The sequence below is a fragment of the Hyla sarda genome, chromosome 4 (assembly GCF_029499605.1).
Source record: "Hyla sarda isolate aHylSar1 chromosome 4, aHylSar1.hap1, whole genome shotgun sequence".
Taxonomy (NCBI): domain Eukaryota; kingdom Metazoa; phylum Chordata; class Amphibia; order Anura; family Hylidae; genus Hyla; species Hyla sarda.
The window spans coordinates 61398889-61420659 of record NC_079192.1 but is presented as its reverse complement, the minus strand read 5'-3'; the positions used below and the strand labels follow the sequence as shown (position 1 = coordinate 61420659).

General features: G+C 44.7%; 1 protein-coding gene across 1 annotated transcript in view; it reads left to right on the top strand.

The window, feature by feature from the left end:
• DOCK5 (dedicator of cytokinesis 5) overlaps window positions 1-21771 on the top strand; it is a 146206-nt gene that overhangs the window by 23410 nt on the left and 101025 nt on the right. The window contains 1 exon segment of the mRNA XM_056571148.1: window positions 8484-8524. Within this exon segment, the coding sequence (XP_056427123.1) occupies window positions 8484-8524 (41 nt within the window).

The following is a 21771-nucleotide window of genomic DNA, read 5'->3' as shown; positions in this document are numbered from 1 at the left end:
CCTACACTGACTACACTATTTGTGTACATTTCATTCACTAGTTGTATTGGATTCTTTAGTACTGTTGGAAATAGATAGGTACAAGTATTAGTGCCAAGAATTAAGCAAACATTCATTAAAAGCAAATGCCAACCCAAACATTAAGGAATAATTTACTTTTAGGATTATGAAGGACTTTTCGAGACTTCATAATAAAAATAAAAAAAAACAGGACCCTACGTGCCAGTGGGGTTTTCCCTATTATTTTTGGGCCCAGTTTTTTTTATAGACTTTGTGTTTCCTGGGTGAATCTTAGCACAGTCCACAAGATATTTGAGAAGTTTTTAGTGAAGGAGCTTTGTAATGTTAGAAAATACTACTGGTAGATAATGGTAGCCAGTGGTCTCCAAACTGGGAGTTGTAGTTTTGCACCATCTGGTGGTCCACAGTTTGGAGACCACCATTGTAGAGTGACCAAAAATGGTGGATCAATGAGTAAAAATCCACTTAGTCCATCATGTTATAGAACAATTGATTTATAGCAGTGGTCTCCAAACTGTGGACCTCCCAGATGTTGCAAAAGTACAACTCCCCACATGGCCGGACAGAAATTGTAGTTTCACAACAGCTGGAGGTCCACAGTTTGGGGACCACAAAGTTTCAGGATAACTTGTCATTCATTCATGGAAATCTTGGTTCTGGGCTAAGTAGTCATGTGGGCGGTCTTACTTGATTGACAGCTCTCCCTACATACACACTTATGCACAGCTGTCAATCACAGAGTAGGACCGCCTACTTGACTACTTAGCCCAGAATGAGCAGAGTCATGTGGGTAGTCCTACCTTTTTGATCTCTCTCTCTCTCTCTCATGCAGAACTGTCAATCACAGAGTGGGACCGTGTTGACTTCTTAGGTCAGAATGAGCGGAGTCATGTGGGCGGTCCTACCTGGTTGATCTCTCTCTCTTTGTCTCTGGGCGACATTTATCATTGTCTTTAGACAATTTTTTTTTTGAGTCTTGAAAAGGTGCAAAAAAGGCACAAGCGTTTATTTGCCTTTTGGTTTACACATTTCTGCTGATTTTCAGTTGCAATCCACAGATTTTGTCAATACACGTGATATGGAAAGGTTTTATGAACTGCGCCTTTTTGTGAAAAGGTGCAAAAAAGGCGCAAAGCCACTGAAGTGTCTCTAAAACTACACCAGCCCAGACTTAGATTAACTTTTTGGTGTATGTGAAGAGTGAAATTTCAGAAAATGTGATCTGCACAAAATTCATGAAATGCTCTGTGTGGTTCTCCTACACATCACCAGCACACAAAAATAGTGTAGAAAAATGCTTCACTTACACCTACAATAATAAATGCTTCACTTACACCTACAATGATAAATGCTTCACTTACACCTACAATAATAAATGCTTCACTTACACCTACAATGATAAATGCCGGCCTCTATCTCTCAATCTCTATCACCTTTCTCTCTCTATCCACTTATGCACAACTGTCAATCACAGAGTAGGACTGCCTACTTGACTACTTAGCCCAGAATGAGCAGAGTCTTGGGGGTGGTTCTACCTAATTGACAGCTCTCTCCATATACACTTATGAACATCTGTCAATCACTGAGTAGGAGCACCTACTTGATGCCTGCAGAATGAGCAGAGTCTTGGGGGGGGGGGGGGGTTCTACCTAATTGACAGCTCTCTCCATATACACACAGCTGTCAATCACTGAGTAGGACCGACTACTTGACTACTTAGCCCAGAAGGAGCAGAGTCTTGGGGGGGGGGGGGGGGATGGTTCTACCTAATTGACAGCTCTCTCCATATACACTTATGAACATCTGTCAATCACTGACTACTTGATGCCTGCAGAATGAACTGTATTGATATCAATGTGACATGTTTCTTTTAGGACAAGAAGGGGTATATCTATAAGCCAGTAATTCCCAACCAGGGTGTCTCCAGCTGTTGCAAAACTACAACTCCCAGCATGCTGTAGCATGTTGTAGTTTTGCAACAGCGGGAGGCAATCTGGTTGGGAAACACTGGCATAGGTCCTTACATACAATACTAGCTTACTGATTTAGAAGGTAAAGCCTAGTAAACTGCAGGCTTGTCTCTGCAGGTATCTGCCTTGGCCTGGCACTTAGCCTGGCAGCGGGCGCCTTAGCGTTGGCTTCGGCACACCCACTTTTATGATTGTGTTGCAAAAGCTGGATCACAACATTGCAATCCCTTAGCCTTGCTCTGCTAAAATTCTGATAATACACATATGTGAGATCAGCCCTATTTCATTCTTCCAGTCCAGGAAGCTGAGATAGTGCTGTTTGCAGAGTCCTCAGAGAAGCCGTTTTATCTGCCCGTGCCATGGAAGTTGTTCTTTGTTCTAAGTCGTACAGTTTTCTAGTATTATTTATCAGTTCCTCATGTTTTTTAAGATCACTGCTTGATGTCAGTTAAAGGGGTTCTCCACCATAAGGTGATTTTAATACATACCTGACAGACAGTAATGGACATGCTTAGGAAGGATCTGCGCTTGTCTTGGGGCTTAATGGCTATGCTGTGAGATTACCAGAACACTATGGCTAGATGTTTGTGAACTGGTATTTCCTGTTTGAGTTTTCTTCTTTGCCTACAAGTCCCAGAATTCCATTTTCCTCCCTTCCACACATCAGCCACCCCACCCATTGAAACATAAATGAGCTTCATCCATTCAAAAGACCTGTGGTTTTCAATCAGGGTGCCTAAAGCTGTTGCATTAATTGCAAATTGATCCCTCCACCCGTTGAAGCAGACAGGCTCCCTGTCATCAGCTGACTAGTGAGTCAGGTCTCGGCCACATTGCAACCTGTGAAAAATCTGAGACAACAGTAATTTTGTATGCTGTTAAAAATAAATATTGGGGTCAAAATCACAGAAGAATTGTGAGAAAACCATCACACACAGGTACAGACACTATATTATGAACTTCACTAACTTTACACAGCCCCTGTAGCATAGTCAGATAAAAAAAATCATGGAATACCCCTTTAAAGCATACCTGTCATATTATGGAAAAAAAGTAATTCTTTTATATTACTTACTAGGTCATGCAGATGCTTTACATGTCTTTTTTATGTGTCTAGCTTCTGTATTTGGTGCTCAAATCCCTCCTGCTCACTCATTCTAACATCCACTGCTCTGGAAAGGGGGCGTGCCCAAAGCAAGTACAGAGCCTGCTCTCACTCACCATGCATTCACTTCCTCCCTGAGTCTGCTGTGCTGGGTCTCTTCATCCAATCACTGCAGGCTGCTCTGTAACCTCCTCCTCTTTCTCTTTTTATGCTGCAGTCTAATAGGACAGGAGTGAGCACAGAGGAGTGCTAGTCCTGCCATCACTTTCTCGCTTTGTCTCAGCTGGGACAATGATGATGCTGCAGCCAGACAGGATTATGTTCTGGATGGTATGGGGGCCCCTAGTGGTGTTTTTATAAGCCGTGATTCATTTTATTTTATTAAGTTATATTAGAAAGGTTAATGTTTTGCCAACATATAAAAAGTTTTTGATTCTTACAGTACCTATTTAAGAAGAACCTTCATTGTTTAGAGCAACTGTCTCCAAACTGTGAACCTCCCGATGTTGCAAAACTACAACTCCCAGCATGTCCGGACAGCCGTTGGCTGTCCGGGCATGCTGGAAGTTGTAGTTTTGCAACTTCTGGAGGTCCACAGTTTGGAGACCACTGGTTTAGCATGATCCAGAATTAGAAAAACATAGCGGCTTTCATTTTAAAAACAGCGCCACACCCCTCCTCAGTTTGCATGCGGTATTACAACCCGGCTCCATTCACTTCTATGGGATTGAGCTGCAGTACCACACACAACCTGAGAACGAGCATGGCACAGTTTTTTTTTTTTAGAAGAAATTAGCAATATTTTTTCCAAACAACTCCTTTTAACCTTGTATCCACTAAACAATGGAACCTTCTGTAGCCAGAATAGATACAGAAAGGTATATTTGAAAATCGTAGAACTTTTTATTATGTGAAAAATATGTTTTATTTGGTCTTAACTAGCAGTAAAGATTTTTTTTTTATATAGATCTATATAATCCTAACCTAAGCCTTGGGGATTGCAGAAAATAATAGTAAATGATAGGACGGGTTTACGTCTTATTTACTGGCGCTTTGTTACGTACAGGTGAGAGGATCGCGGAACAATATAATATAATAGAAGTCAGATTGTAGAGACTGTTCTCTAGGATCCCGTCTGCATTGATTCCTCTGACCTTCAGTGTCAGCGGAGAAATCTCTCATCTACGCCCACCCTCTTCACCGAGCAGAATGTGGTCATTGTATGTACAGTGGCACTGGACTGGTAAGAGCTTAACCCCTTGTGCGCCCAATGGCATGTGTGAAGAACATTGTTTTAGACTGTGAGGCTGCGGCTTGTTGAGAATAAAATGAAGCCACTTAAACCCTATACAGTAAGATGACTGTCATCCGGCATCAATGGGGACCTGACACCTGCGGGATGACCGAATATTATGGATGACTGGCGAAATGTGGAAACGTTGTAGAAATTAAGGACCTTAAAGGATTTGTCTACATTTGCAACCATTTTTGTTTTTTTTTGCTTCAGTGTATCTAACATAAAGAATATTTGCCAAGTTGCTTTTTTTATTTAAAAAAAAACTCCTATTATTTGTGTATACAGCTCATGTACAGAGCGTATATGCCACTGTGATCAGTCCTGTTAAAGGGGTATTCCGGCTTTACACATCTTATCCCTTATCCAAAGGAAGGGTTAAAGATCTATGATCGCAGGGGTTCCACCGCTGGGGACCCCCGCGATCTCTGTGCAGCCCCCGGCATTCTGTGGCGGGCACTGCCTCTGAGACTGGGATGTGATGTCACAGCCATGCCCCCTCGTGACGTTATGCCCATGCCCCCTAGTGACGCTCACACCCCCTCGGGCCGTCACGCCCCCTCCCATAGACATGAATGGAGGGGCGGGGTGTCACTAGGGGCGTGGCCCCCGTCTCAGAGGCAGCGTCCTACACACAATCCCGGGGGCTGCATTGAGATCACTGGGGTCCCTAGTGCCAGGACCCCTGTCATCAAACATCTTCTCCCCTATAATTTGGATAGGGGATAAGATGTATAAAGCCGGAATACCCCTTTAAGTCTAAACCTGAACGCATACCTGCCCTATCACAGAAAAAATAATGCTTCTTTATGTTATTCACTAGGTCTTGCAGATGCTTTACATGTCTCTTTTATGTGTTTAGCTTCTGTATTTGGCTCACAAATTCCTCTGTTCTGCTGCTCACTCATTCTGATATCCACTGCTCCAGAAGGGGCATGTCCGAGGCAAACACTAAGCCCTCACTCACCATGTACAGTGACCCCCCCCCGACCTACGATGGCTCCGACATACGATAATTTCAACATGCGATGGCCTCTCAGAGCCCATCGCATGTTGAAGGCAGCATCAACATACGATGCTTTTGTATGTCGGGGCCATCACATAAACGGCTATCCGGCAGTACAGACTGCTTCAGCTGCCACCGCATAGTCGTTTACGGTGCCCCGTGTGGTCCGCTGACGATCACTTACCTGTCCTCGGGGCTCCGGCGCGTCCTCTTCAGGATTCCCTGCATCGTCGGCGCTCTCCATCGACGTAATCACGTCGCTGCGCACGCCGTCCCGTCACCCAATAGGAGCGGCGTGCGTAGTGACGTGATGGCGGCGCCGGAGAGCGCGGATGCCGGGGAAGCAGAGGCCTTACCGGAGCGTCGGGGACGCGGTGACAACGATGGACGGTGACATCCCGGGCAGCGGTGACGAGCGGTGACAGTCCGGAGCGGCGGGGACAGGTGAGTACAACGTCTAATACCAGTGGTCTACAACCTGCGGACCTCCAGATGTTGCAAAACTACAACACCCAGCATGCCCGGACAGCCAACGGCTGTCCGGGCATGCCGGGTGTTGTAGTTTTGCAACATCTGGAGGTTCGCAGGTTGTAGACCACTGTCCTATACTTTACATTGCACGGATCCCTCAACATCCGATGGTTTCAACAAACGATGGTCCATTTGGAACGGATTACCATTGTATGTTGAGGGACCACTGTATCTACTCATTAGGGTTATAGGTTGAACTTGATGGACTTTGGTCTTTTTTCAACCTTATGAACTATGTTACTATGTTACTGAGTCAGCTGTACTGGGTCTCTTCATCCAATCATTGCAGGCTGCTCTGTAGCCCCCTCCACTCTGTTTTCAGACAGGAGTCTGACAGACAGGACAGGAGTGAGCACAGAAGAGTGGTAGCCCGGAGTGCTACTCGCTTACCGGACTTTGTCCCAGCCTGTGCTTTAGCTTGGACCAAGGTGATGCTGCAGCCAGACACGATTATGTTCTTGATGGTATGGGGACCCCTAGTTGTGGTTTATTTTTTTAATTTTTTTTTATAAGCCATGATTTCTATTAAAAAAAAAATCGATACATTTGTTTTCTGAAGTCTATTAGAAAGGTTAATGTTTTGCCAAAAGATACAACATATAAAAAGTTTTTTTTTCTGACCGTCCACTTGGAAGTCTAAGGCTACATTCACACTATGGAACTTCTGAGCTGTGAAATTCCGGGAAAACATTCCGCATAGTAAACTTCATGCAAACTACTGTATTAATGCTACTAGTTACTCCTTTTAATGCTGGTTAAAGCGCCTGTATTCTGAGAATGAGAGGACCAGAGGTGGAATAGTTGTGTTCTGTTGGGTTTTACCTACCTCTCCATTTCTGGAACATTGGTAACTACTTATGGAGTGAAAGGGGTGCTCTGCTGTGGGCAATGTTTTTTGTTTTTTTTTTTCTCTTTTTTTCAAAAGGATATCCCAAAATAAACGTATCCCAGAATGTCTTACTACTCAGATATGCAGATAAGCTGTATTATTTAGAGACATCTGGCAGCAAGTGTTCAGTTCCCCTACAAGCACCACCACTGGGGAAGTGAAGCATTACATGGTGCTGTTTGAAATTAAAGTGTGTGTAATGCGTGGGCAAACATTTTCTTTTAAGGAATGAGAGACACAATTTGCAGCCACCCTTTAACAAAAGGGGTTTTCTTAACCAGACAAGCCCTATATCTGTGTAACAAGCCCTATAAATTTTTTGTCCAAGTCTGTAGCTTGCTGGGGAATTTGGCAAGTTCTGTCATCGGGCCTGAATTTTTATAATATGATAGAAAGTTTGGTAGTAGCCACTCCAGGTTTTTAGGCTAGCCCAGGTCTGCACAGGTGCTGAAGACAGCTTGCCAAGACTAGGGGACAGTCAGTCTGCATGTAACATGCACCGCTGATGAGAGTGAATCTAGAGGTTTGCTGATTCAAAGGGAGACATCGTACCCTGTGTGAGTAACACATTTTATTGACTCTGGTAGTAAGCCACCTATAGACAGAGACTCAAACTTTATAGTTAGCAGGATTTATTTTTGTGTTATTATGAGTGTGAAGGCTGTACTTGTGTTGTTACTGAAAAAAATGAAGACAGGAGAAACCCTGTTTATACATGACTTCCGTGTCCTTGTCTCCGACTGCTATTCAGCACAGATTTTCTGGTTCTAAAGAGCTAATCTCCCATACTGTGTAAATCACTCCAGTGCCATTATAATGTATATTCACTTATATATCATTTTACTTTATATTGTATATAGCTGAGTACCCGGCGTTGCCCGGTTTTTCCTTCCTAATCCTTGTTGGGGAGGAAAATAAACAAAGGAGGAAGCTTTTGACTTCATATCCCATCCTCATATATTGTTGTCATATCCCAACCCCACATCCCGACCTCCTATCCTGTCCTCCTGTCCCGACCTCCTGTCCCGACCTCCTGTCCCGACCTCCTGTCCCGACCTCCTGTCCCGACCTCCTGTCCCGACCTCCTGTCCCGTCCTCCTGTCCCGTCCTCCTGTCCCGTCCTCCTGTCCCGTCCTCCTGTCCCGTCCTCCTGTCCCGACCTCCTGTCCCGACCTCCTGTCCCGACCTCCTGTCCCGACCTCCTGTCCCGTCCTCCTGTCCCGTCCTCCTGTCCCGTCCTCCTGTCCCGTCCTCCTGTCCCGTCCTCCTGTCCCGTCCTCCTGTCCCAAGCTCCTATCCCGACCTCATATCCTGACCTGTAATATGTGACCAGGTATTGAAATATCTCCAGCCGTACGGAAATTATATGGGAACATACATTTCCCATTGATTTGCATGGGACTTTAAACAAAAACCCCGACCCTCACAAATGGGGGTGAGTAATGGTTAAATCACCTATCCTATGTTTGTTGCTGACATATAAGTAACATGTGTGCCAAGTTTCATGTTAATATCTTTAGCCGTTTGAAAGTTTTTGTGGAACATACATACATACACACATACATACATACACTCATACATACATATATACATACACACACACGTTGAGTTTTATATATATAGATAGCAGTATATTAGTAACTGTGTCTATTTGGGTCTTCTCACAGGATGGTACCGAGGATTCACGTGGAGGAACAAATCAAAGAAGGTTAGTGATCTGCTGGATACTGGAAATCGTATTGTGGTGGCCCAGTACGGGATGGTGTTGCCGCGTACCTTTCCTGCCCTGTCCGGCAGTGTCCCTCAGTGTCCTCAGGGCCCCCTGTAGTTGTTTCCCCATTTGTACATATGTTTTGTATTATAACATGTACATGTAACACATGTACCTTTAATAAAATGTACCATGTGATTGTTACCCAGGAGGTATCAGTGACCAGCTGACCACAAGGGTGACCTATGGGCTCCCTGCTAAGCCTCCCCATATAAGCCCTGGGTGGAGCTTCTCTCTCTTGTTGGTGAGGTCCAGTGCAGTCAAGCTGTCTCAGTGTGTGTGTCCAGAACATTGGAGGCCTCAAGCCCAGTCTGCAGCCACAGTCAAGCGCAAGTAAGCTAAACCTGCAATAATTGTCAGTCACCAGTCAAGTAGTCTGTCTACTCAACGTGGCCTGCACTAAAATTCCCAATCCTACAAGTCCCAGCGAGCCTGCAAGGTTTCTGAGTCACTGGTCACCTCCTTGGGCCCTGGCTGCACTGTATAGACTTTACCAACTGTCTACCCTCAGTAAAGCTACCATTGTCCGTAACTTGGCGTTGGAGTCTTTAATGCCCCCTTTCCTAGCCCAGGATCCAGCCGTATACCTTCGGGGGGGTTATAAGCTAAACCACGCCCTGGCGTCACGAATACAAGGTGTTAATGCGCCTAGGGTAACAACATCTGCCCTGCACCGCACACCCCGCCACCACAACTTTTTGCATCACAAACAGGATACAGGTGTGCGTCTTATTCTGCAAGTCCTACCCCCTAGTCTGAACTGTGCAAATAAAGTTTGGACCAGAAGGAGTACGGGACTTTGTCAGTGGAATGTGTTTTACCCGAGGCGCTTGTGAAATAGTGGGGGAGGTGAAGAAAAGTATGTCATCTGCTATTGAGGATAACCCTGAAGTCATGAACATTATGTGCAAAATCCGTACTGAAGCAATGTTACGTGCCAAGATGTCTGCTGCCATACCTGAAAGGGTTAAACTGTTGGAAGAATAGTGCGTAAAAGGATCCCGTCATGGTCAGCATGCAGCTCCCGGGCGTGGAAGCCATGTCGTAGTTCCCAGTCCCTAGTCCCAAGTGAAACCTGAAAGGTCTGCCCCTTTTGCCAGGGGGGGCGGAAGAAGAGGACGCATCGCTGAGTCACTTCGGTCCCAAGCCCTACTGATGACGAAGTTCCGGCCGGCAGCCATTTTGCTGGAGACCGGTATAAGAAGTGGAGCAGAGCCAGACCTCTTCAGTCTTGCGGAATTTCTGGTGAGAGCAAGAATATAGCAGATGCGCAGCAGAATACGCAACAGAGAGTCCCAAGATGGCGCCAGAGGCCCGGGAAGTTGCTGCGCCGTGGCGCAGATGTTCCAGGAGCTAGCAGATCGTCTGCAGAGATTCTCCATCGGGGCGGAAGATGCCCAACTGAAGGTTCATTTGCCCGAGGATGATGGGGATTAGCCTGCAACCTCGGCAGAAGGTACGCTGAAGTCTTCACAAAAACCGGTGAGGCTGTCACCCCATCACCGGACCTGGGGATCCTGGGCGGATATCTACACAAAGGAGTCAGAAGTGAGTACCCCGGCCGAGGCCGCAGTTTCTACTCCTCCATCTACTCCTCCATCTACCCCCAGTGCAGAGCCTGCGCCCCAGGTCCAGCAGCCCCCAGCACGTCCCCTGTCACCACCGCTACCCAGATGGTTATTTGGAGACGAGCTGACGAGCCGGCACTAATCCAGTTCATGAGGGATCATCTCCTATCCCTGCCAGGTAAGTCACATCCTTCTGTCCCACCTGCCCAGGCTGAGAAGGCTAAACGGGAGGCTGAAGTGGCTGTTATCATGGAAGAATTAAGGGTGCAGAGGAGAAGAGAGCATGTCCCTCAAGTCATGCCTCATCAAGTCCATCAAGTCCAGCAACAGGACACTAAGAGCCTTGAAGCCTTGTACATCAGAAGGCTAGAACAACCCTGAGAGGGAGAACCACCCCTAGAGCGACGGAGAGCCACAGTCATCAAATTCGACAGAGTGAGGGGGTATGGCACATTAATGGACTGCCACCAAGGTGGTGCTATTCTAGTGAACAGGAGAGCGATGAAGAGAGACTACTTCCCTCCACCTCTACACCCTAGAGGGAGAATGTAGAATACACCCCTGTACAGAGCCTGTGATGGAGCTCCATTCTGAGGGTCTCCAGCGCTTCAAAAGGAGGCGGGATGTATAGCCAGGGTGCCGTAGAACCTAGTCTAGTTAATGTTGCGACACCGACAGCAGTATAACTCATTGGTAGGGATCTTGTGCTGGTCGGCTGAAATTTAGTATGTTAGGTTAGCTACCGATCTTCCTGCAATACTGAAATTTAGTATATTAGATCTTCCTGCCAAACTGCTTTCAGCTCTCCTGTTCGAGAACTACAGTGTTGACAGTAATACATTCAATTAATCCAATTTTGTTATGTGGTCTGCAAACTGTATATTGTATGTTCCTTCCATTCCCCTCCCCCCTGACCCTCTGACCCAGCGGCAGTTTCATTATGTGAACATTTAAAAACTGGCGCTTTTTTCTCTGTAACTCATACTGCCTGACGAAGAATCCGGTCCGGATTCGAAACTTTTAAGTTGCACAATTTTACCAATAAAAATTGCCTTTTATACACTTTGGCAATTTTTTTCAATTCCTAAGGAAGGCGCCGTCCGGATTTTCCATATCTTTTATCCTAACCTCAAGGTAACGTTACTGTCCAGTGTAAAATGTATTGAGTTCTGGGGGGAAGTGTGTAGAATTGAGGGACCCCAGCAGCCAAGGCATTGGGTAGATAGCCTCCGGCAGCCCAGTCTGAAAAGTCGTATATAATTGTTATGCATATTGTTGTTGGAGAGAGTCAAGAGAACAATTACAAGGTCAAAATTCCCTTCATATGTTTAAGAGCATGTCTGGATATTCACCATGCCACATCAGAACTGTTTGTCATCAGACCTGGAAAGGACATTGTGTTAAAGATTCCTCAGGAACTGTCATTGGCCCCACTGGTCACTTCGGTCCTTTGCCCTCCAGGACTGGGTGTCAAGGGCGACTGTACTTAAGAGGGGGAGTTTGTGGTGGCCCAGTACGGGATGGTTTTGCCCCGTTCCTTTCCTGCCCTGTCCGGCAGTGTCCCTCAGTGTTCCCAGGGCCCCGCATAGTTGTTTCCCCATTTGTACATATGCTTTGTATTATAAGATGTACCATGTGATTGTTACCCAGGAGGTATCAGTGACCAGCTGACCACAAGGGTGACCTATGGGCTCCCTGCTAGGCTCCCCCATATAAGCCCTGGGTGGAGCTAGCTTCTCTCTCTTGTTGCGGAGGTCCAGTTCAGTCAAGCTGTCTCAGTGTGTGTGTCCCGAACATTGGAGACCTCAAGCCCAGTCTGCAGCCACAGTCAAGTGCAAGTAAGCTAAACCTGCAATAATTGTCAGTCACCATTCAAGTAGTCTGTCTACTCAATGTGGCCTGCGCTAAAATACCCAGTCATACTACAAGTCCCAGCGAGCCTGCAAGGTCTCTGAGTCACTGGTCACCTCCATGGACCCTGGCTTCACTGTATAGACTTTACCATCTGTCTACCCTCAGTAATGCTGCCGTTGTCAGTAACTTGTCGTCGGAGTCTTTATTGCCCCCTTGCCTAGCCCAGGATCCAGTGGTATACCTTCGGGGGGTTATAGGCTAAACCATGCCCTGGCATCACAAATACAAGGGGTTAATACCATCTGCCCCTAGGGTAACAACATCTGCCCTGCACCACGCACCCCGCCACTACAGTATGATCTGATTATTTCGATCTGTCTGGTTTATGCGTTGCTTTGAGATCCTAATCTGGTATGTTAGGTTCTGACGTTCCTCTTTGCCCGTTCTCTGGCCTTGATCTGAAAATGTTAGTATTGAAAGGTAAAGGTTTAAAAAAAAAAAAAAAATACAATTGTGGCACTGAATACATGCTTTTAAAGAGGTTATCCAGGAACAAAAAAAAACAAAAAAAAGACAACAAAGCAAGTTTTTTCTAAAAAAAAAAAAAAAAAAAAAAAAAAAAAAAAAGCACCACATCTCAGGTAGTGTGTCGTTTTACAATTTGGTGCAAGTCATTTCAATGGAACTGGGTTGCAATACCACACACAACCTGAGGACAGGAGTGGTGCTGTTTTTGAAAGAAAGTATCTCTGTTTTTCTTTTCCTGGATAACCCAATGCCAGTAACAAAGAAAATGAGAAAATAGTGATACATCAGCTCATCCCAATGGAGGCAATGGATGGCACAAACCTGCAGGATGATGGTTGATCTCCATCTATGTCACTGTTCCCTCTGATATCTGATAGCAGAGTTCAGCGCTCGTCATTGCGTAGAGACAGTCGTCATATGTTTCAGGCTGACAGATTATGTACTTTTTTTAAATCTGTAATTGGTCGGTATAGACCAGATACGTTGCGATTACAATGAGGTGATGCTCATATGTGTATGGAAAATGAAAGCTACCATAAGCCTACAGAAAGAACTGGTCCTTCTAGTCTGTTGTCTTCTCCTCCCTTGGCTAATGATATTAGAGTAAATCCAGTAATACGCCTCATGTTCTTCACTTATGGTCTCTTTTATGTCACACTATTACAATTAGTGACCAAGTCTGATGTGCTGATAGATGTAGCAGAGCTAAATACATTAAGTCATCCGAAAGTCTTCTAAAATGTCATAGATGTTGGTCTGCAAATTGTGTCCATGCTCTTCCACGTACACCCTGTTAGCTGACAGAGACGACTATAGCCCATTGAGTCTTGTGACAGCACCATCCAAACTTTTTGTAATTCATTTTACATTTCAAAAGGTTTTTATTAAGTTTTTCACATAATACAAATACAATACATAGCAAAGCATGTAGGTAACGATATGCCATAGAAAATATGGTAAAGTAAGACCAAACATGGTAAACACCTCCTGTCATTTATTTTAGATATGTTTTGTCCCTGCTCCTTACCTTGGCTTACTAGACATGCCTTAAAACAATAGGGAATAAGTGTCTTATAACCAGGGCTCCGACTATTAATTCCCCCTGCGCGCACCCCGCGCTCCCCATGATAGAGCGTTGTCGACCCCCACATCATGCTGTGGTCAACATGCCCCTTCATGTATCTCTAGCTTTCCTATAGAGATGCATGGAGGGTGTCGGCCACCGCTTCGTATGGGGGTCGACAGCACTCTGTTCATGGGGATCATGGAGCGACAGGCAGGAAAACGGGAGGGCACAACGGTTGGACCCCTGTGAGCAGACACTTATCCCCTATACTTTGGATAGATGATAAACTGTTTAACACAAAAGTACTTCTTTAAAGTGGATTTGTCAACTGGAAAACAGGTAATTAAGCACATGGATAGATAGGGCTAGTCGTCAGGATTCTGGGCATACCTTTTTTTTATTCCCATAGTCCTTTCCAGTGTCGAGTTATGTGTTAATGAGGCTTAAAGGGGTACTTTTTTTTTTTTTTTTTTTTTTATTAATTGGTGCCAGAAAGTTAAACAGATTTGTAAATGACTTCTATTAAAAAAAGCTTTACCCTTCCATAACTTTTTAGCAGCTGTATGCTACAGAGGAAATTCTTTTCTTCTTTAATTTATATTTTGTCTTGTCCACAGTGCTCTCTGCTGACACCTGATACCCGTGTCAGCAAAAATCCCCATAGCTAACCTATGCTGCTCTGGACAGTTCCTGATACGGGCATCAGGTGTCAGCAGAGAGCACTGTGGACAAGAAAAAAAAGAAATTCAAAAAGAAAAGAATTTCCTCTGTAGCATACTGCTGCTCAAAACTACTGGAATGGTAAAGATTTTTTTTAATAGAAGTAATTTACAAATCTGTTTAACTTTCTGTCACCAATTGATTGAAAGAAAAAATGTTTTCCACCAGAGTACCCCTTTAATTGCCCAGAGGGCGTTACCCAGCAGGGCTAGAGCTCAGGGTTAGCCACCCATCGCCTCTTATTCACTGCTTCTATGCTTGCTGTCAATTAAAGACAAGGTAGGCACGTGCAAGCAGGCATGAAGGTGGTTAATAAGAGAACATACGCTGGAGTGACCCGTGCTTTTGCCGTGCTGGAGAACATTCCCATGGCACTTAAACCTCATTTACATATTTACAAAAAGACTTATATCTCAACGCTGTAAAGGACTATGAAGATAAAAAAGGCATGCCCGGAATCCTGATGAGAAGCCCTATCTAGCCATGTGCTTTATTCCACCACTGCTTTCCCAATGACAGGTCCACTTTAAGAGTGTGAAAACTCTTTGACACTTGGCTGTAATCCTCTCGTTCAAGATCACGCAGTAGTTGTAACAGAAATCCAATGGAAAACCACAGGAAAAACCTTACCTTGTGATATCACAATGAATTGTGCCAAATGACATACTCAGATCTGCTACATCTATAGATAGATAACATACAGTATATGTGTAGCCTTTATTGAAACAATGTGCACAACTATGGTAAATTCATTTTTCATGGTTGTCTATAGCACAGGTGTTATACCTTGCACCATAAAGCGTTAGGACAGTGTACAGTGGGAATACCCCTTTAAATTTAGTCACGTGAATGTAGTAAAAAATGTAGTAAAACTGTGGAAATCTGGATCAGGCCACCAAACCATAAGGTGTCCGCCTAAACCTGCTCATACGTTACAGACAGATGATGCCCCAGGGTGCCAGCTTGGACTCCCCCATAAACATGCATGCTTGGTTGGGTTAAAGGGGTATTCCAGGAAAAAAAAAGTTTTTTATATATCAACTGGCTCCAGAAAGTTAAACAGATTTGTAAATGACTTCTATTAAAAAAATCTTAATCCTTTGAGTACTTATGAGCTTCTGAAGTTAAAGGGGTACTCCGGTGAAAACCTTTTTTCTTTTAAATCAACTGGTGGCAGAAAGTTAAACATGTTTGTAAATTACTTCTATTAAAAAATCTTAATCCTTCCTGTACTTATTAGCTGCTGAATGCTACAGAGGAAATTCCTTTCTTTTTGGAACACTGATGACATCACAAGCACAGTGCTCTCTGCTGACATCTCTGTCCATTTTAGCAACCGTGCATAGCAGATGTATGCTAAGGGCAGCATGGTGGCTCAGTGGTTAGCACTACTGCCTTGCAGTGCTGGGGACTTGGGTTCAAATGCCACTAAGGACAACAATAAATAAAGTGTTATTATTATTATAACGTCAGCAGAGAGCACTGTGCTTGTGATGTAATCAGAGAGCATTCCAAAAATAAAAGAATTTCCTCTGTAGTATTCAGCAGCTAATAAGTACAGGAAGGATTAAGATTTTTTAATAGAAGTAATTTACAAATATGTTTAACTTTCTGACACCAGTTGATTTAAAAGAAAAAAGGTTTTCACCGGAGTACCCCTTTAAGGTTGTTCTTTTCTGTCTAAATGCTCTCTGATGACACGTGTCTCGGGAACCGCCCAGTTTAGAAGCAAATCCCCATAGCAAACCTCTTCTAAACTGGGCGGTTCCCAAGACACGTGTCATCAGAGAGCACTTAGACTGAAAAGAACAACCTTAACTTCAGAAGCTCATAAGTACTGAAAGGATTAAGATTTTTTAATGCAAGTCCTTTACAAATATGATTAACTTTCTGGAGCCAGTTGATATATAAAAAAAAGTTTTTTCCTTTAACCCCTTAAGGACAATGGACGTACTCCTACGCCCCCGTTTCTGAGTCCTTAAGGACCGAGGACGTAGGAGTACGTCCTGTCCATTCCCGGCCCTCCGCCGCTAGCCGGAGGGGAGCCGGTTCCCGATGCCTGCTGAAATCGTTCAGCAGGCATCGCGGCATATCGCCCAGGGGGGTCATTATGCCCCCCCATGTCGGCGATGGCCGCAGATCGCTGGACAATTCAGTCCAGCGATCTGCGGCGATTCCGGGTCAATCGGGTCTCCGGTGACCCGGAATTACTGGCTGATCGGGGCCGTCAGAGACTGCCCCGAACAGCCAGAGCCTGCAGGGGTGAGGTGGCACTGGTGCCACCTCACGATCGCCCTGATTCTTCGGCCGGATTCCCGGCCGACCAATCAGGGCGCCTGCTGCGGGTGTCACTCCTGCACCCGCTCCGCCTCTCTTCCGGAGGACGTGAGCGGGTGCGGGAAGACGACCCCGGGTGCTTTGGACCCCGATCCCCAGCGTTAATGTTGGGATCGGGGCCCCAGGAGCGACGGCGGCGGGACTGACCTGCAGCGTCGATCAGCAGCAGCAGGAGGTGAGTGACAGCCTTCTGCTGTTGCTTAGCAACAGCTCCCAGCATGCAAAAAGGGCATGCTGGGAGCTGTAGTTATGCAACAGGAGGAGGCAGACCACCACAACTCCCAGCATTCCCTTATGGGCATGTTGGGACTTATGGTTTTGCAACAGCTGGAGGCACATTCTTTCTATGGAAAAGTGTACCTTCAGCTGTTGTGTAACTACAACTCCCAGCTTGCACAAACAGCTAAAGTGCATGCTGGGAGTTGTAGTGGTGCATCTGCTGGTTGCATAACTACAACTCCCAGCATGCCCATTGGCTGTCGGTGACTGCTGAGAGTTGTAGTTTTGCAACAGCTGAAGGCACACTGAGTTAAGTAGCAAACCAGTGTGTCTCCAGCTGTTGTATAACTACAATCCCCAGCATCCCCAGCCAAAGTAGAATGCCTCCCGCTGTTGCATAACTACAACACCCAGCATGCCCTTCCGCTGTCCGTACATGCTGGGGGTTGTAGCTTTTGCAACAGCTGAAGGCACACTGGTTGCAAAACACTGAGTTTGTTGCCAAACTCTGTTTCACAACCAGTGTGCCTCCAGCTGTTGCAAAACTACAACTCCCAGCATGCACTGATAGACCGTACATGCTGGGAGTTGTAGTTTTGCAACAGCTGGATGTCCCCCCCCCCAATGTGAATGTACAGGGTATACTCACATGGGCAGAGGATTACAGTAAGTATCCGGCTGCAAGTTTGAGCTGCGGCAAATTTTCTGCTGCAGCTCAAACTGCCAGCGAGAAACTACTGTGAACCCCCGCCCGTGCAAATGTACCCTAAAAACACTACACTAACACAAAATAAAATAAAAAGTAAAAAACACTACATATACACATTCCCCTACACAGCCGCCCTCCCAATAAAAATGAAAAATGTCTGGTACACCACTGTTTCCAAAACGGTGCCTCCAGCTGTTGCAAAACTACAACTCCCAGCATGCACGTATAGACCCTACATGCTGGGAGTTGTAGTTTTCCAACAGCTGGATGTCCCCCCCCCCCCCCCCCCCCCAATGTGAACGTACAGGGTACACTCACATGGGCGGAGGATTACAGTAAGTATCCGGCTGCAAGTTTGAGCTGCTGCAAATTTTCTGCCGCAGCTCAAACTGCCATCGAGAAACTACTGTGAACCCCCCCGCCCATGCGACTGTACCCTAAAAACACTACACTACACTAACACAAAATAAAATAAAAAGTAAAAAACACTACATATACACATTCCCCTACACAGCCCCCCTCCCAATAAAAATGAAAAATGTCTGGTACACCACTGTTTCCAAAAACGGAGCCTCCAGCTGTTGCAAAACAACTACTCCCAGTATTACCAGACAGCCACTGACTGTCCAGGCATGCTGGGACTTTTACAACAGCTGGAGGCACCCTGTTTGGGAATCACTGACGTAGAATTCCCCTATGTCCACCCCTATGCAAGTCCCTAATTTAGGCCTCAAATGCGCATGGCGCTCTCACTTTGGAGCCCTGTCGTATTTCAAGGCAACAGTTTAGGGCCACATATGGGGTATCGCCGTACTCGGGAGAAATTGTGTTTTTGGGGGGTATTTTCTGCTATTACCCTTTTTAAAAATGTAAAATTTTTGGGAAACCAAGCATTTTAGGTAAAAACATTTTTATTTTTTTTTTTACATATGCAAAAGTTGTGAATCACCTGTGGGGTATTAAGGTTCATATTACCCCTTGTTACGTTCCCCGAGGGGTCTAGTTTCCAAAATGGTATGCCATGTGGTTTTTTTTTTGCTGTTCTGGCACCATAGGGGCTTCCTAAATGCGGCATGCCCCCAGAGCAAAATTTGCTTTCAAAAAGCCAAATGTGACTCCTTCTCTTCTGAGACCTGTAGTGCGCCAGCAGAGCACTTTTCACCCCCATATGGGGTGTTTTCTGAATCGGGAGAAATTGGGCTTCAAATTTTGGGGGGTATTTTCTGCTATTACCCTTTTTAAAAATGTAAACATTTTGGGAAACCAAGCATTTTAGGTAAAACATTTTTTTTTTTTTTTTACATATGCAAAAGTCGTGAATCACCTGTGGGGTATTAAGGTTCACTTTACCCCTTGTTATGTTCCCCGAGGCGTCTAGTTTCCAAAATGGTATGCCATGTGTTTTTTTTTTTTTGCTGTCCTGGCACCATAGGGGCTTCCTAAAGGTGACATGCCCCCCAAAAACCATTTGTCGCTCCTTCCCTTCTGAGCCCTCTGCTGCACCCGCCGAACAATTAACATAGACATATGAGGTATGTGCTTACTCGAGAGAAATTGGGTTTCAAATACAGGTAAAAATTTTCTCCTTTCTACCAATTGCAAAAATTCAAAAATTGGGTCTACAAGAACATGCGAGTGTAAAAAATGAAGATTGTGAATTTTCTCCTTCACTTTTCTGCTATTCCTGTGAAACACCTAAAGGGTTAATACACTTATTGAATGTCATTTTGAATACTTTGGGGGGTGTAGTTTTTATAATGGGGTCATTTATGGGGTATTTCTAATACGAAGACCCTTCAAATTCACTTCAAACCTGAACTGGTCCATGAAAAATAGCGAGTTTGAAAATTTTGTGAAAAATTTCCAAATTGCTGCTGAACTTTGAAGCCCTCTGGTGTCTTCCAAAAGTAAAAACTCATAAATTTTATGATGCAAACATAAAGTAGACATATTGTATATGTGAACCCAAAAATGTTTTATTTTGAATATCCATTTTCCTTACAAGCAGAGAGCTTCAAAGTTAGAAAAATGCAAAATTTTCATTTTTTTCATCAAATTTTGGGATTTTTCACCAAGAAAGGATGCAAGTTACCACAAAATTTTACCACTAAGTTAAAGTAGAATATGTCACGAAAAAACAATCTCGGAATCAGAATGATAACTAAAAGCATTCCAGAGTTATTAATGTTTAAAGTGACAGTGGTCAGATGTGCAAAAAACGCTCCGGTCCTATGGTGTAAAATGGCCTGGTCCTTAAGGGGTTAAGCATGCATGTTTCTTTCAATGACAAGAGAGAAATAGACTCATCTCAGGGACTGTGGGCCTCTTTAAGGAATGGGCCGGCAAACTGTCATTTTTCCTCGATTTGCTTTTGACCAGACCAGTGTTTCCCAACCGGGGTGCCTCCAGCTGTTGCAAAACTACAACTCCCAGCATGCCCGGACAGCCTTCGGCTTCCGGGCATGCTGGGAGTTGTAGTTTTGCAACAGCTGGAGGCACCCCAGTTAGAAAACACTGGGCCAGACCAAGGAATATGGCATTGCTAGGAGAAATCTGGGAGGTCAGGAGACTGGGGATAAGCAGTTAGCGGTCGCCAGCGCGAGTGGCCGCCGGGAGGTCTATTGTTACATGCGGCCTGTAATTTACATCAGACAGAAACAGCCAGTAATTATATCTTAAAGGGGTAACGCCACGAATACACACATTGTATAAATGTCTATAGATCAAACCTAAAATGCATAAAATTAACCCTTTAGTTGCCTTGCCGAGAACTAGACAATATTGCAGCCAAGAGATCCAGCGGTGTTATCACTGGCACAGAACTAATGTACTTAGCAGCGAATATGAAAGAGTCTCTAATAGATAAAGGTGGAAGCTCACGTTTGTTGTTTTGGGAAGTTATATGGAATAAATCCTCTTTTTCTGCTGCAGTCATGTGCGGTGTTTGTCAGCTCTTCTAATAAGAGGTAGTGCGCCGATCCCTGCGGACAATTCTACAGGGGGACACAATTTCACTTATTACCCCCTAGGGGACATAAATATATACAACCAAACCCACGGGGTAAAAACCCCTATTAATTCCCACCCCTAAAACTTCACTTTTATTTATAAGTTTAAAATACTGGTGTTTATTATAGTAATATAGGCTGTCTAGCCACAGATATGGGGGAACCTGCAGTGTTCACTTCTATACACCAAAGTATCTGAACCTATTGAAAAGACAGAAAACGTGCCCCCTCTACATGTTTCACTGCGTCCGCAACATCCTCAGTGGGGATAATGGTTCGTCACACACGTGGTTGCTGAGCCCCTATATTTATAATTTTGACCTTTGTGACCTCATGGTGCCCTCCACTTGTACTGATCAATCCTGTGCATCTTAATAAAGACTCGACTGTGGTCGCCAATGAGCATAGCAGAGACATATAGATTGCTATCGGGTCACGTATGAGTCTCTCATGTATAGTTTTAAATTACTTCCCATTCCGGGCTATTCCGTTCCCGCTGTGCGTGCGCACAGCGCGATACAACATTGCACTGTTGGCACATGCGCATTCGTCTCTTCTCCCCGATCTGCTAATAAGGCTAGGATTCCACTTGGGTTTTTTTCTGTCAGTTTTTGGAGATCTGCCACTGCAGTTTTTGAGCCAAAGCCAGAAATGTATTCAAAAGGAATAGGACATATAAAGAAAGGACTTACACTTCTCCTCCCTTATGGATCCACTTCTGAATTTGGCTCAAAAACTGCAGTGGCAGATATCCAAAAACTGACAGAAAAAAAAAACAGGTGGAATCCTAGCCTAAAAGGGAAATTTTAGGGGTTTGAACTAATAGTGGGCTTCTGCCCGTGGGTTTGGTTGTATATATTCTACAGGAGGGCTGACAATATTTGAGAAGCTAGAAAGTGTGTGTGTGTGTATGTGTATATATATATATATATATATATATATATATATATATATATATATATACTCCAGCTATAGCTGACCTGAAAAATATCAGCCAGGTCAACAAGAGATCTAATGTCTAAGAGACTCCACAAGAGCGGCATAGCAACAACATAGTGTAGGGCAGGTACATGTAAACCAGTAGATGAACAACCACTCATCTACTGGATGGATTGGACTACCCTACATTTAAACTGATGACAGTGCCCCCCCCCCCCCACGCATTTACCCACTAT